The sequence below is a fragment of the Schistocerca serialis genome, unplaced genomic scaffold (genome assembly GCF_023864345.2).
Source record: "Schistocerca serialis cubense isolate TAMUIC-IGC-003099 unplaced genomic scaffold, iqSchSeri2.2 HiC_scaffold_1401, whole genome shotgun sequence".
NCBI lineage: Eukaryota > Metazoa > Arthropoda > Insecta > Orthoptera > Acrididae > Schistocerca > Schistocerca serialis.
The window spans coordinates 2,430,664-2,447,869 of record NW_026047627.1 but is presented as its reverse complement, the minus strand read 5'-3'; the positions used below and the strand labels follow the sequence as shown (position 1 = coordinate 2,447,869).

Sequence of the window (17,206 nt, the reverse complement as noted above, 5' to 3'; positions counted from 1 at the left end):
TTGAGGACAAAGTAGCCAGCTGAAGTGGCCGTGCGGTTCTAGGCAGTGCAGTCTGGAACCGCGAGACTGCTACGGCCGCAGGTTCGAATCCTGCCTTGGGCATGGATGTGTGTGATGTCCTAGGTTTAACTAGGTTTAACTAGGTTTAACTAGTTCTAATTTCTAGGGGACTAATGACCTCAGAAGTTGAGTCCCATAGTGCTCAGAGCCATTTTAACCAAGGACAAACCAACTCATAATGGAAAAATGAAAGAGAACATGAAGAGTAGAGAAGAACATTCAAAGAGGATGTTCACGGCCAAACGAAGTCAACTAACATCAACTGTCAGTTTTGTCACAACGAAATCAATCAATCATTGATAAAATTATTTAATAGGATAGATAAAAGAATCGACTCACGAAGCAGCGGCAGAACACACATAGAAACTGTTGTGATTGGCAAGCTTTCGGAGCCAGTGGCTCCTTCTGCAGGTAAAAGGGTTGAAACGGAAGGAAGAAGGGTTAAGGAAAAGGACTGGCCAGGTCTAGGAAAAGGGGGAAAAGGGGTAGATTTTGGGAAAGTCACCCAGAACCGCGGGTATGAGGAGACTTACCGTACAAGATGAGAAGGAATGTTGGGGACCGCATCCAGGGAGCTTAAAGGTGGAAGATAGGTTAATATACAAGACAGAGGTTACTGCTAAAACATTGATCTCGAGTTAACAAGAGTGTGTCCTCCTATAATAGCCCTGTAACTGGCAAAACATATTCTATCAAAGGGAGAGCCAGCTGCGAAAAGATACAAGTCATATTCCAGCTACTGCGTAAACACTGTTTAGCCTTCTACATAGGCATGACTACCATCACATTATCAATTAGGATGAATGGGCATAGGCTGAGGGTGTATACTGGTAACTCACAATATCCTGTTGCAGAGCATGGTCTACGACGTGACATTCGTGACACCAGCGCCTGTTTCACCACCTGGATTCCTCCCCCAGGCACCAGTATCTCAGGACTCCGTAGGTGAGAACTAACTCTACAACGTGTCCTTGGTTCTCGCCATCCAGGTTTTTATCACTGTAACTACTCTTTGCTTCACTCCGTTTCAGTTTCCTGCATCTTTCAATGTCATTCCCATCTAATTTTCACCGCCCCATCCCACCTCTGTTATGTACAATGTGTTTACCTTCTCACTCTTAATAACTTGTGATCAATGTTTTAGCAGTAACCTCTGTCGTGCATATCACCTTGTCTTAAGCCCTTAGGTTTTCAAATCTCGTCCGATGCAGTCCTCAACAATTAGTCTTCCCTTCTCATCTCGTACAGTAAGTTTCCCCTGACCCACAGTTCTGGGTGACTTTCCCAAAATCTACCCCTCAAGTTTTGAGCACAGTATTCTGTGAAAGTGAAACATGGACAGTGGGAAAACCGGGACGGAAGAGAATCGAAGCGTTTGAGATGTGGTGCTAGAGAAGAATGTCGAAAATTAGATGGACTCATAAAAGAAAAAATGATGAGGTTCTCAGCAGAATCGGTGAAGAATGGAACATACCAAATGCTTTGGTAGGAAGATGGGACAGTATTTTGTTCTTGGTCATGCAACCTTATTGTTTCCTCTTGGTTCTTGTACGTATTACCCGTCTTTCTTTGCAACTTACTCTTATTTTTCTCAATATTCCGAACATTTTGCAGAATTTTACATTTCCGGATGCTTTTCCTTTCAGGGCCTATGAATGTGTCCATTTTATTTTCCAAGTTTTGCTTCCCGCATCAGTTACAATGTCAGACGTGCCGCCCTCTTGTGCTATTAGCCTTCTGACAGTCAAAATGATCGTCATCTATCATATCCTCTATTATCTTTTCCATTCCTCTGTATATATTATTCCTGTCGACAAATTCCATACATGAGGTGTTACGCTCATTGTGCGGTAGGCCTCGCAAGTATCTGCTTATATCTTCAGGGTTGTATCTAATGCTATAGCGCCATTCTCGTATATTCTAGACGCCAACTTCAATAATTCTTGGTTGACACTTTCGCCAATGATTTGCTGATCAATTGCTGTGTTTTTTTCTGTTTCCCAAGGTTTCTTTTCCGTTAGCTCCTTATATCTATCTTTGTTTGTCCAATTTCTACGATGCCCTTTTCACAGGTGTCCATTTCTGTTCAAATGAACTGCCGGTGTGGTATTCATCAACGTAATATCTACAGCCCAAGAGAAATTCAAATGAATTTCGTGATTGCTTTGCACTTTAGTGTTCCACTCCTTTCCGCATTTTGTTCTTCCAGACCATTCTCTTAAACTTCAATCCACTCTTCATCGCAATTCAACTGACATCTGAGCTTATGTCTGGCCCTAGGTGTGCCACACAATCGAAGAGCAGGATTTAGAAAACGATAGATTTCGACTTCTAGACATAAATAATCGGACAATTCTTCCCATAAATACAGATGTACGAGTATTAAGAAGAGTCTCGCCAGGACGTAACCTCAGATGGAACTTTCCTGTTCCTCCATCCTTTTCGAAGCATACCTCCCGTGGGGAAGCGAGAGTTTTCTGTAGCTACCGACGGTTGCGAGTTAAAACAAAGAGCGACAGAGGGAGAGAGAAAGCGACTCCCCTCTCTTCCACTCCGCTCCAAGGCCAAACCTCGTGTGCAATCATGACTGTTTGTACTGAAGCCATAATGTTGTGTAATTGCAGTACGTGAAGTTTTGATATTTTTATCATTATGTAATTTGTTAAAAGAAAGGCGAACAAACATGTAAAAGTAATGCATCCACATTTTGAAACAGTTACACTGTTTTACATCTAAGTCAACTTAAAGATGTAGAGCTACAATTTTTGTAGTATGTGTATTCTGATATAAAGCATAACATGCTACAGTTGCAAAATTGTACATCAGCAGTTGATTTTATCACTGGGATGTGTATCAACAGTTGTGCATGTCCCATCAAGAGAAACGTGTGTTCTTATGTGTCTCCATTGTTGTTGTTGTTGTTGTTATTAGCAGAAGTAGTATAATTATCACTACCGTAAGCTGCTCGTGTACTTCGCATGTCGTAATGTTGACCCATTGAGATGTCAGGTTATATATAAGAGAGTGCACTAATGCCTTAATTTTATCAGGTGGAATAGACGCATTAAGAAGTAAATAAATGTACACAATGTGCCAAATTCCGCTACTTCTTATAACGCACATTACATTATTTCTAAGGACACGGGCTTTGTCGTTTCTTGCGACTCTTAGTGTCTGTTCTGCTGGGGTTGGCATCGTGTAGTGGATCCCCGTACGCTCTGTAGCGTATGGCATTAAAGGTCTAAAAATTTCGGAAAAGTTACTGTACCTTCCTGCATTGTCACTTTTATCGCAACGACAATGAACGAGAGTCTTAAAACGTCACGTGTCAGAGATCTGTGCTTAAGTTTAGTGAGCGAGCAGTCTATATCGCATCACATCGCATAGTGATTTTTTAATCCGGACCTGTGCGCTACCTTCATGCTGAGTGCCCAGGGGACGCTCCCAAGACAGCAGCTGTGTTCACAGACTGCGTGGACACGCTCCTGGCTGGACGGCCGAACACTCAGCCGTCCTGCCGCATCCCGACATGCCCGCTAAGCCATCCGGTCTCAGCCTCACAGCAAATGTCTGGCACCAGCGTGTGGGCGGCGGCGGTCTCAACATCGCTGCGATCTGGCGGCTCTACGGGACCTGTTGACTGACGTCAGCTGAACACGACACAACTGGAGAGACTCGTGGACTCTCTTTGTCGGCCAACTCAGGCCCTTGTCGAGGCTAGAGGCGGTGTGCTCTACTACTGTGTCAGCATGATCTCTCTTTATCTGACATCGAATGAAATCTGTCCTCAGCCTTCATGTTTATTACTTGTAACCTTCCACATAAACATAACTAACTCGACCTTCTTTCGTAAGGAGAAAAACGTACACTTGCGAGATCTCAACCTTACATACCAAACACCCGCCCTGTCTTAAAATAAATGGCCATGCTTATGATGATAATTTTAGACGTTTTCAATGCAGAGTTTTTAAAGTTCTGTAGGTGCAGGTTGCCTGCCACTGGCTCCGCCCCACTGCAGCTGCCTGATCTACATCTACATCTACATTCATACTCCGCAATCCACCTGACGGTGTGTGGCGGAGGGTACCGTGAGTACCTCTATCGGTTCTCCCTTCTATTCCAGTCTCGTATTGTTCGTGGAAAGAAGGATTGTCGGTATGCGTCTGTGTGGGCTGTAATCTCTCTGATTTTATCCTCACGATCTCTTCGCGAGATATACATAGGAGGGAGCAATATACTGCTCGACTCTTCAGTGAAGGTATGTTCTCGAAACTTCGACAAAAGCCCGTACCGAGCTACTGAGCGTCTCTCCTGCAGAGTCTTCCACTGGAGTTTATCTATCATCTCCGTAACCCTTTCGCGATTACCAAATGATCCTGTAACGAAGCGCGCTGCCCTCCGTTGGATCTTCTCTGTCTCTTCTATCAACCCTATCTGAGCAGAGTAGGCCTACTGTGCAGCGGGGTGACGTCCAGAGCCCTCAGACCCGCTTCATGTCGCAAGTGTGGGAAGACGTGCGTGGAGCCGGTTACGTCTGCCCCATGTGCTTCGAAACTTTGTTCTTCAACTAGAACACATGTTATTTAACTTGAAAAACGGGTAAGCAATATGAGCAGATAGTATTTCAATGCCATGCGCATATATGGTCAACACTGTTTAGCAATATTTTAGGACATATTCTGCAGCAGTTTTTTATAAAACACACGAGCACACACACACACACACACACACACACACACACACACACACACACACACACACAGATCTCTGTTACAAAGGCAAGGTGAAATCTGACAATATTACTTCTTCAAAAAAAAATGGTTCAAATGGCTCTGAGCACTATGGGACTTAACATCTATGGTCATCAGTCCCCTAGAACTTAGAACTACTTAAACCTAACTAACCTAAGGACAGCACACAACACCCAGCCATCACGAGGCAGAGAAAATCCCTGACCCCGCCGGGAATCGAACCCGGGAACCCGGGCGTGGGAAGCGAGAACGCTACCGCACGACCACGGGATGTGGGCTTACTTCTTCAAAGCAAGCTTCCTAAACAGTCAGTTGGGGATTTTACGTCTCCGTCGCGTTGTGCCAATGAAGTTGTTTGACGAAAATGATCGTGGTGAAAGGGTATCGTCATCATTGTCACCACCATCCTCTCATAAAGAATAGTCTAACGTCAATCAACTATTCTCTCCATTTAACGGGTCTTCTGTATGACTGCCGCAACTAAATCGCAAGGTACAAATAGTAGCACGAAGAAACGCTCATAGAGTTTCTTTTGCCTCGTGTAAGAGTTAGTCGAATAGCCACATATAAAGACGCTTACCGGTCACAACTGTCGCGAGCTTTGACGTTTAAACGTGGCAATTTGACCGTCACTGTATACTGCTCCTGGAGCTGCCACACTGTCGCTTGTCGGTTCACCGGCACTATAAACGCGAACCTCTTACTCACCGTACCGTACAGCAGTTCGAGCTCCGACAATGGGCGAACGCAGTGGAGCGTGCCAGAAACAAGTGGTACACGAGCGTTGAAAAGCTATGTGTTCAGAAGGTTTTAACTGCGTACAGTCATAATCGTGGCGCAAATCTCCGCGCGACATAGACAGCTGGGGCTCACACCTGGCAAGTGTCCGTTTTGTATATCAGACCAGGTTGGTGATCTTCTCTTGTTAGATGCAATCGGTTGTGATTAGATAACTGTTTCTTTTCTTCAGTGTGATTATTATTTAGTTCTGATGTTTTTATTTCTGTGCACTTTAATTAGGACAGAATTTTCAAATGTGGTGCAGCTCCATCACCATGCGTTGATTAACTCCGACGAGAGTTTTTATAGAAAACCTAAATGAGCACATTACGCTTTATTTAACAATAACGAACTTCCAAATAATATACTCACCAGGTTTATCCAACCACACTAACTGAACACGACGCCGCCCCTCACAATTCATCCTGCTGACCGTGGCTCTTGTGATGCGCCGAACAGCACGCACTGACTGGGACAGGATATGATGCCTGAGATCAGCCGCTTGCAGCGCTGTCACGTTCCATTCCATGTTGTTCAACCTTTCAAAATAAAATGGAGTCAGCTTATGTGACAGATGATACTCTGAAACTTGACTGTATTTTGTAGACTAGAATAGTGAAAACTAAACTGAACTTGCCCTTCTCCAGGTTTTACGTTTCCCATTGATAGAGGTCGCCAGCCCCTTAGAGACGAATCGAGGTGTCAGACAGGAATTCTGGCGTAAATTACGGCTGGTATGCGAGTCTGCTAACATATTCTGGCGAACTGATCATTTCTGATGAAATACAAGAATTCGCATACAAACATGCAGCTAGAACTATGATTGGACAAGCACGGCAGACCGCCTTCAAAGGCATGGAGTGGGCGCTCCCCCACAACATGGCTCACCGTCTGCTCCTTGGCGCCATAATCACGAGCAGCACTTCCACTATAATACCACGTTTTCAAGACGTTGCCATGTATCTCTTGTGCCATTTGGATGAGGTTGAATCTTGGTCTTTCGTGACAAGAAAGACCATACTGCGCTACCTTACTCAGTTGGACTGAATTATTATAGCACTCTGTCTTAGGAATTAGCACCTTGGCATCCTTGATTGTGAGATTAGCAGGGACAAAATTGGACAGAACATGCAACCCCTAAGTGGGAGCTGTTGTAGCAATGTCAATAATAGTCAACATGGCTCCTTACGTCTTAACTGTGTGAGTGCCATTCTCCCACGCTTTAGCACAATATGCGACAGCTCAATAACCAACAGAAATTGCAGCGTTGTTTTGTATGTCTACATTTGCTCCCCAGCTTTTTTGCAGGAATTAGAATAGAACCAAACGACTTTCACAGGTCCGCGCAGTGCTGCATAAATAACAGTGACAGGAAGAGGGAGACGCCAAGGTAATTAAGGAAGTAGCTGCAGGAAATTTTGGTCCTATCCGGGGGCACATATGACTTCCTGTGTGCCTCTGTATCATGGAGGTAGAACTCTGTGGGATCAGTTCCGCTTGTGTTTTGCTCGAGTCTCTATTTTTAAAAGTACTCCATCTGTTTGGTGTCAACTCGGAGGCTCGTCAACACAGTCAGTAAGTAGCCAGTTCCACTAGATGAATGTGGTCACTAGGCGACCACTACGAACAACAATAAAAAACTACCAGGGACCTTGGAGTGCGAAGAAATTGCCTAAGGGGACACGTGAAACGGAACCTGGATCAGTGGAGTGGGCTTGTGTTCACCGGCGAGTACAGGTTTCGAACGTCGACTGGGGATCGTCGTACAAGGCTGTGTAGGTGACCAGGCACCGGTGCAGGTCTCTATCCATGGGTTCTGCTGCGGGGCGGGACTGTCGTATTTTGGGTTGCCATTATGGTTATATCAACAGTAGCAGGAAACAGTATAACGGGAGTCGGATTCTTTAGGAAGGTAGAGCAGAGAGTGTGTTACAGTGAGCAGTTCAGTGATACAGTTAAGCTTATCACAATCGACAGCAAACCAATACCCACAACGATAGTTCAGATAGTACATGCCGACGTCTGAAGCTTAAGATGACCGAAAAAGTATATGAAGGTATTGAAAGGGTAATACAGTACGTAAAGGGAGATGAAACTCCATTACTCGTGGGAGACTGGAATGCAGTTGTAGGAGAAAACGTGGAAGAAATGGTTACTGGAGAATATGGGGTTGGGATAGGGAATGAGAGAGAAGAAAGACTAACTCAGTCCTGTAATAAATTTCGGCAAGTAATAGCGAATACTCTTAATCACAAGAGGAGGATGTACAATTGGAAAAGGCTGGGTGATATGGGGAACAACAGTTAGATTACATCATGGTCCGAAGGAGATTCTGAAATGATATAGTGGATTGTAAGGCATACGCAGGAGCAGATATAGACTCATATCACAATGTAGTAATGATAAACAGTACGTTGAAGGTTAAGAGATAAGTCAGAAAGAATCGATACGCTAATGTGTCAGATACAGAAGTACTAAGGAATGACGAGATACTCTTGAAGATCTGCAAGGCCATGGATACAGCAACAAGGAATAATCCAGTAGGCAGTCCACTTCAAGAGGAATGGATATCTCTGAAACGGACAATAATAGAAGTTGGAAAGAAAAATATAGATACAAAGAAAGTAACTGCAAAGAAACCATGGGAATTAAAATAAATAACTGAAGTATTTCTTTTATTACCCATGATGAAAGAAAGAAGTTCAAAAATGTTCAGGGAAATTCAGGAATACAGAAATGCTAGTCACTGAGGGATGAAGTAGACAGGATGTGTAGGAAAGCTAAGACGAAATAGCTGCCTGAAAAATGTGAAGAAATCGAAAAAGAAATTATTGTTGAAAGGACTGAGTCAACGCATAAGAAAGTCAAAGCAACCTAGAGTGAAATTGTTAGCAAAGGGTGGTAGTATTAAGAGTGCAGTGGGAATTTCACCGTCAAAAAAGGAGGAGGAAGTGGATATATGGAATGAGTACATTGAAGGCCTCCATGAGGAGGGAAGATTTGTCTGATGTGATAGAAGAAGAAAGAAAAGTCGATTTGGAAGAGATAGGAGATCCAGTAATAGAATTTAAAAGAGCTTTGGAGGACTTAAGATCAAATAAGGCAGAAGGGGTAGATAACTTTCCATCAGGATGTCTAAAACCATTGGGGGGAACTGGCGACAAAGCGACTATTCATGTTGGTGTGTAAAATATATGAGTCCGCCGACATACCATCTAGCTTTCGAAAAAATATCATCCACACAATTCCTAAGACTGCAAGAACTGACAAGTGCGACAATTATCGAACAGTCTGCTTAACATCTCATGCATCCAAATTGCTGACAAGAATAACATATTGGAGAATGGAAAAGAAAATTGAGGATGAGTTAGATGACTATCAATTTGGCCTTAGGAAAGGTAGATGCAACAGAGAGGCAATTCTGACGTTGCTGTCCGTGATAGAAGCAAGACTAAAGAACAATAAAGTTCCGTTTATAGGATTTGTCGACCTGGACAAGATGTTGAGCAATGTAAAATGGCGCAAAGTGTTAGAAATTCTGAGACAAACAGGGGTAAGCTGTAGAAAGAGACAGGTAATACACAATATGTACAAAAGCCAAGAGGGAAACAATAAGAGTGGATGACCAAGAATGAAGTGCTCGGATTAAAACGGATGTGGGCAGGGATGTAGTGTTTCGCCCGTATTTTCAGTATGTACATCGATGAAGCAATGATGGAAATACAAGAAAGGTTCAGGAGTGGGATTACAATTGAAGGTGAAAGGGCATGAATGATGCGATTCGCTGATGACATTGCTATCCTGAAAGTGAAAGTGAAGAAGAATTACATGATGGGCTGAATGGAATGGACAGTCTAATGAGTACAAAATATGGGTTGAGAATAAATCGAAGAAAGACGAAAGGAATTGGAAGTAGGAGAAATGAGAACAGAGATAAACATAACATCAGGATTAATTGTCACGAAGTATATCAAATTAAGGAATTCTACTGCCTAGGCATCAAAATAACCAATGACAGATGGAGCAAGGAGGACATCGAAAGCAGATTTGCACCGGCAAAAAAGGCATTCCTGACCAAGAGAAGTCCATTAGTATCAAAGATAGGCCTTAATTTTAGGAAGAATGTTCTGAGAATGTACGTTTGGAGCAGAACCTAGAATGGTAGTGAAACATGGATTGTGGGAAAACCGGAAAAGGAGAGAATCAACGCATTTGAGATGATGTACTACAGACGAATGCTGAAAATTAGGTCAACTTACAAAGTAAGGAATGAGGAGGTTCTGCGCAGAATGGAAGAGGAAAGGAATATGTGGAAGGGACACGATGATAGGACATCTGCTAAGACATCAGGGAATGACTTCCATGGTACGAAATTGGAGAATACATCCAGCAAATAATTGAGGACGTAGGTCGCAAGTGCTGCTCTGAGGTGAAGAGGTTGGCATAGGAGAGGAATTTGTAGTGGACCACATCAAACGAATGAGAAGACAGATGACTCAAAAAAAAAAAAAGAAACACATGGAAAGGTCTCTACCGTTTCGTCTCCAAATGCTGGAGACATCTTCAGAGGCTAAAAAGGCTCAGGCAGCAGTTTGAAACTTCTATAAACTGTACAAGCTGAACTGTTTGTTCGGATCCCTATGATGTCATCAGACGGCTGCGTAAGAGTGCAGAGTCACGAGTGCGTGTGTTGTCGAGCTTCTGCCGGGGAACACTTGGCGCTGGTTTCAGTATTCAGCACTGAGGTCAGCAACTAGTCTAATTTCTCTCATTCTTCTTTCCGTTAAAGTTGCTTTCGTGCTTTGGAATTTGAATGCCCTCTCTATAAATTCAAGCACAGTAATATTGGTTCCGTATTGCAGAGACGAATTTTTAGTTTCCCTGGTCCCAGTGGATGTTCTGCAACTGCCGATTTATTGCTATTTCGCAAATGACAACTGCTCTTCTGTTCCTTAAGCAAGAAATGAGTACTACACATGTGTGCTTCACTGTGTGTGCAAGACAATTTATATATTCCTCCTGTGGCAAGTGCTGGCCGTACATTCTTTACAGTGTTCGAAACATTCACGCTCCTTCATAATTGGTATAAACACTGCATCAATACTATGTATTCCTCGTACTCTGATCATGTGAACCATGACTGCTTTTACGAATGGGAGTAAATCTTTGTTTCTTCTTCATGAGAAGCTCCATACCTTTATGGACTTATTGCCCTATTAAACTCTTTCTCAGATTAATCATTTCTTCTGAATGTAGTGTTTAAATGGTCGGAGCGTTCCTCCAACTCCTCTGGTGCACATTATTTAAGCCAAGCCCACCAATGTTCTCATTACCGCTCTTTTCAGTTTGTGACAATGACTGGAATTTTTGTGAATGTATCCACATGTGTGAGTGAGTTTTTTGCAGACCTTCTGTGCCTAACATCTGTGGATTTTCTAAGTAGCCGTACATTTTAAAATATTTCAACTTCTTTCTCTTTTTCTATACTGGATTTTATATTATAACTAATATCATTCGGAAAGTTTAGAAAGTCTGAGTTCTTTTTGTCCATGAGGCTATATAACGAAGTATGAGTGTCATCAATATAACAAAACCAACGATAGTAATTTTTCTTGCTGGGCTGATGAGCTGTTCCTTCCAGTTTTACATATAGAACTCCGTTGTAACTGTGCTGAGTGTGTTTCCTGTAATGGATACAGTTTCAGAAAACTGGATGATTTATTCCAGAGCCTCACAAACTGAGCGAAGTCAGTAACACTTTGGTCCGCCTCAGTTATTCGGCTTCGCATTTACTGGCAGAGCTGTTGAATGTCCTCCTGAGGGACATCGTCCGAAATCATGTCCAGCTGGCAGCTTAAGTCATGAAAACCCCGAGATGGTTCGAGTGCCCTGCCCGGTATGTCCCAAACGTTGTCAGCTGGGGAGAGGTTTGGCGCCCTTCCTAGTCAAGGTATGTCTGGCGAGCAATAGAAACACTCGTTGTGTGTGTGGGTGGGCATTACCTTGCTGATATGTAATGTCAGTATGGCTTGCCATGAAGGACAACAAAACTGGACGTGGAACATCGAATATCGTCGACGTACCGCTCTGCTGTGTGGGTGACTACTAAAGTGGTCCTGCTATGAAAGTGAACGGCACCCCAGACCATCACTCTCGGTTGTTGGGCTTCATGGCGGGCGACAGTTGGAACCCCCCCCCCCCCCCCCAAGTCTCCAAGGCGTTTCCAGACACATCTTTGCTGGACATTGGGGCTCAATTAGAAGCGAGGCTCATCGTAGAAGACTGTTCCAGTCAATGAGATTCCTGGCCGAAGTCGCATCTGGAGATGCCCCAGATGGTTGTGGTATACCAATCTTACTATCGTCCGCCATATGGTATGACAACCTCGAGTGATGGTGTGGGGTGTCATTTTTTTCACAGCATGCCCTCTTGCATATGGGGAGAGTTTTTACTATTTGTTTTTAGACTTGCCAAACCCTACCTTGGCCAGCAAGGTTGTCAGACTTCTTCCCAATTGAGAATAATTGGAGCGATATAGGCAGGGACGTCCTACCAGCTCGGGATTTTGACGATCTACCGCAGCATTTGGACAAAATATGGCATGATGTTCCTCAGGGAGACATCCAACAACTCTGTCAATCAATGTCAAGATGAAAAATTGCTTACATAAGGACGCATTATTGACTTACTTAACTTGTTAAGCTTCCCTCTTGAAGAAGTCATCCACTTGTTTGTCTGCTCATGTACAGCACAACTACTACTTGCTGTATCTTCCGGATATTTCCTTCACGGAGTGTTCCTTTTTTTGTCTAAGAGTGTAAATTCCATATGTGACATCGTTTTATCAAGAGCTACTATAGTAAGCAGTAATAGAACGTCTAAATGGGCTAATATCTGATGGACATGAAGGATTCTATTTTTTGTTTAATGAACTGAACCTTTTATACGTCTTTTTTTGCTACAGAGGTCTGTTGAAGACTGGCCAGGTATTTGGCAGTCACGCTTGTCGAGCAGTCCATAGCGCTAACAACTGGTCTTAATGGAATGACAGGTTTGTGAATTTTTGGTATACCACACAATCTTGATGGGACCAGTTCTGATGTAGTAAGACATTTCTAGTTGGTGAGAGAAATCGAAGAAGCTTTTACTAGCTGATGCGTTAGCCTAAGTACTGATCTTGAGAGATTGCTTTTAATCTCACTGTACCTTCGTGGTTGTAATACAACACAAGTTTTTCTGCAGTAGGTTCATTATTTCATGAGCATTGTAGCGTTGTCCTTATCTGCTGGAAGCTCTAGAATACATCAGAATTGAAATCTCGGATAGGTCTCTCTCCACAAGTTAAGTGTTGTGTCATTGTTTATTGACTCTTGTGGTGCCTCCACATTTAGGAGACGAAGTCTTAGGCACACAAATATGCCATGGACAGTGGCCGAATACCTATTAAGCAAAATTCACCAGTAGGTTGTATTTAAATTAGTTATCAGTACGAATACAGGTGTTAGTGTTTGCTGGAATTACAAAAGAAACGAGGAGTGTAGAAATGGGGTGGCCAAGACATCAGCTCACGGGCCATGCCCGGGCACAAGTGCATTTGGCTCGTTATACACATCTCACATTTCTTAAATTTTCTCTGAAGTGCTCAATAAACACTGGGCTGAGCAACCTTACAGTTTTATTTCATGGATTCTGAACTGTACACCTTGCTGTGTTTTCTAATTTAATCAATTGTACATCATGGGCTGATAATCCATTTATCAATGGGAAAGCATGTGTTAGTTTTACACCCTCTTGCTGTACAAATACATTATCTATTAGAGCGCTACTGCCTTGAGCTATACGTGTAGGGAAATTGATAGCTGATTCTATGTTATATGCAATTAATAACACTTACACTTTTCCGATCTGAACTGGTTAGAAAGTTTACTTAGAAGTCATCACAGATTAACAACTTCCTGTTTTTGGCTGACAGACAGCGTAATAGGTAGTCAAACATTTTTACTAGCTCCCAATCTCCTAATGGGGACCTGTCACTGTTGCTAGCATCAACACTACATTATCTAGCTGTAGTTTATATGCACAAACTTTAAAGTGCTGATCAATGCAGAATTTGCGTACTTCTACAGTTTTGTACTTATATCCTTTTTTTTTTTTGTTTTGTAAACGGCAACCCCTCCTTTATCCATGCTATATCTGGAAGTGTAAGAGGCTAAATTATACTAATTTATACTGACACTATCCATCACCACAGTTACATGGTGTTCAGACAAAGTATATCAATCCCACTGTTATTTGTGAGGTCATCTACAAAGAGAGCTTCACTCCAAGGTTAAACGCAGCGAAAACCTCTCAGACAAACAGAACCTAAACGATGTCAAACTCAGCGTAAGGAGGGCTATGCGTGAAGCGTTCAGTGAATTCGAAAGTAAAATTCTATGTACCGACTTGACAGAAAATCCTAGGAAGTTCTGGTCTTACGTTAAATCAGTAAGTGGCTCGAAACAGCATATCCAGACACTCCGGGGTGATGATGGCATTGAAACAGAGGATGACACGCGTAAAGCTGAAATACTAAACACCTTTTTCCAAAGCTGTTTCACAGAGGAAGACCGCATTGCAGTTCGTTCTCTAAATCCTCGCACAAACGAAAAAATGGCTGGCATCGAAATAAGTGTCCAAGGAATAGAAAAGCAACTGGAATCACTCAACAGAGGAAAGTCCACTGGACCTGACGGGATACCAGTTCGTTTCTACACACAGTACACGAAAGAACTTGCCCCCCCTGACAGCCGTGTACCGCAAGTCTCTAGAGGAACGGAAGGTTCCAAATGATTGGAAAAGAGCACAGGTAGTCCCTGTTTTCACGAAGGGTCGTCGAGCAGATGCGCAAAACTGTAGACCTATATCTCTGACGTCGATCTGTTGTAGAATTTTAGAACATGTTTTTTGCTCGCGTGTCATGTCGTTTTTGGAAACCCAGAATGTAATCTGTAGGAATCAACATGGATTCCGGAAACAGCGATCGTGTTAGACCCAACTCGCTTTATTTGTTCGTGAGATCCAGAAAATATTAGATACAGGCTCCCAGGTAGATGCTGTTTTCCTTGACTTCCGGAAGGCGTTCGATACAGTTCCGCACTGTCGCCTGATAAACGAAGTAAGAGCCTACGGAAAATCAGACCAGCTGTGTCGCTGGATTGAAGAGTTTTTAGCAAACAGAACACAGCATGTTGTTATCAATGGAGAGACGTCTACAGACGTTCAAGTAACCTCTGGCGTGCCACAGGGGAGTGTTATGGGACCATTGCTTTTCACAATATATATAAATGACCTAGTAGATAGTGTAGGAAGTTCCATGCGGCTTTTCGCGGATGATGCTGTAGTATACAGAGAAGTTGTAGCATTAGAAAATTGTAGCGAAATGCAGGAAGATCTGCAGCGGATAGGCACTTGGTGCTGGGAGTGGCAACTGACCCTTAACACAGACAAATGTAATGTATTGCGAATACATAGAAAGAAGGATCCTTTATTGTAGGATTATATGACAGCGGAACAAACAGTGGTAGCAGTTACTTCTGTAAAATATCTCGGAGTATGCGTGCGGAACGATTTGAAGTGGAATGATCATATAAAGTTAATTGTTGGTAAGGCGGGTGCCAGGTTGAGATTCATTGGGAGAGTCCTTACAAAATGTAGTCCATGAACAAAGGAGGTGGCTTACAAAACACTCGTTCGAACTATACTTGAGTATTGCTCAACAGTGTGGGATCCGTACCAGGTCGGGTTGACGGAGGAGATAGAGAAGATCCAAAGAAGAGCGGCGCGTTTCGTCACAGGGTTATTTGGTAACCGTGATAGCGTTACGGAGATGTTTAGCAAACTCAAGTGGCAGACTCTGCAAGAGAGGCTCTCTGCATCGCGGTGTAGCTTGCTCGCCAGGTTTCGAGAGGGTGCGTTTCTGGATGAGGTATCGAATATGTTGGTTCCCCCTACTTATACCTCCCGAGGAGATCACGAATGTAAAATTAGAGAGATTAGAGCGCGCACGGAGGCTTTCAGACAGTCGTTCTTCCCGCGAACCATAAGCGACTGGAACAGAAAAGGGAGGTAATGACAGTGGCACGTAAAGTGCCCTCCGCCACACACCGTTGGGTGGCTTGCGGAGTATAAATGTAGATGCTAACAGATCATCTACTTTATTTTTTATTCACCTGATATTCTGCTGAAGTGAGTTGATACTACCCTTAGCTTCATCCCTATTTACTGTACATGAAGCTTCTGTTATTCTGTTTTTCTTGAGTGTTGCCTGTTTGGACTTTGACCTTGACATAAAAAACGTGTCTGCCTGGTGCCATTAACCACAGGGGTCACCCTCGTGTGACTGAGGCTCCCCCTTACAGTGTCAGCTGACTTATCTTTCCCCTTCCTATTTAGGTGCAGGCCATGCGTAGTGTATCCTCACCTACCAGTAGTGTCAACAGGAACATCGCGTGTGTGAGGTTTTGGGGGTATCTGGAACATCCCGTTCCTCCACTACTTCAGATAGCAAACCAGAGTGTTAACACGCCTTGCAGCAGTGTTTACGCAGGACCGAACATGGCGCTGAAAGACCTCCACAGACACCACATTTGTGTGGTTTGTGTGGCCAGTTCATGTTCCTATTTCATCCAAGTCTCTCGCAATAGTACAGCTTGGATTCATACCGCAGGCTGTTTCCTGCTGCCCCAACTGTAATTTCCTGGTCTCCCTAGCATTTGTTTTCACAAAACTTGTGAGCTGGTGCGCTGCACCTAATTCCTGCTGACGCTCCTGGCCTTGACTGTTAACTAGAAGCAATATTCTTCTTTTCCTATTCTGATTTGATCCCTACGTGTCTTTTTTTCTTGAAGCTAATATTCTGCTTCAAAATACATTCAACTACATCTGGATGAGGGCCTTCCTCCACTACTTCAGATAGCAAGCCAAACTGATATACTAACTGAATTTCTAAGTTTTTTCAAGTTTCTCGTTTTGCTTCTACCTTTCCTGTCCCTGTTTCTTCCCTTAGCCTACATAATTCCAAGTCCTCATTTTCTAATTCAGCCTCAATGGCACAAATTTTTACCTCCTTTTCAGCGACTTTTCTGTCCTTTCTACATAACGTACGTTGCCATGGAGAGCGTCTTATCTACCCAGTTTCCTCGCCGCTACATTCGCCCCACTAAACCATAACCTACACAGTCTTCACACCCCCGCCTTCAGATTTCTACAGTAAACATCACATTTGCTAGACATGTTTTGACAGAAAAATTTACACAAAGGAAGAGGATAACTTGGCACAAGAGCACTGATGTTACGTAACCTGTATTAATACGCAATGAAGCGCTAATGCAAACAAACTTTTAAAAATCTCAAAAACTTCATAAAACTACCCTTGTAATTCTTTCTAGGCCACAACGTATTCTTCAAACTTCGTATTTTGTTTAACACCAGTGATTTTAGGGAACTTCACTGTCTTTGTCAGAATGTGTGCGTTCCATAAACGCGATTTTCCTTTTAAATGCATCCCCATCAAATGAGGAAAAAGTTACCTTGCAGTGCATTACTGTGGGCAGTGTACAGTCAAGTCCAGTTAA

General features: G+C 43.2%; 1 protein-coding gene across 1 annotated transcript in view; it reads right to left on the bottom strand.

The window, feature by feature from the left end:
* Window positions 1-6,566, bottom strand: part of LOC126442697 (uncharacterized) — a 40,194-nt gene extending 33,628 nt beyond the window's left edge. The window contains exon 1 of the mRNA XM_050090746.1: window positions 6,480-6,566. Within this exon, the coding sequence (XP_049946703.1) occupies window positions 6,480-6,566 (87 nt within the window). The remainder of the gene's footprint in view (window positions 1-6,479) is intronic.
* Window positions 6,567-17,206: the final 10,640 nt, after the last annotated feature.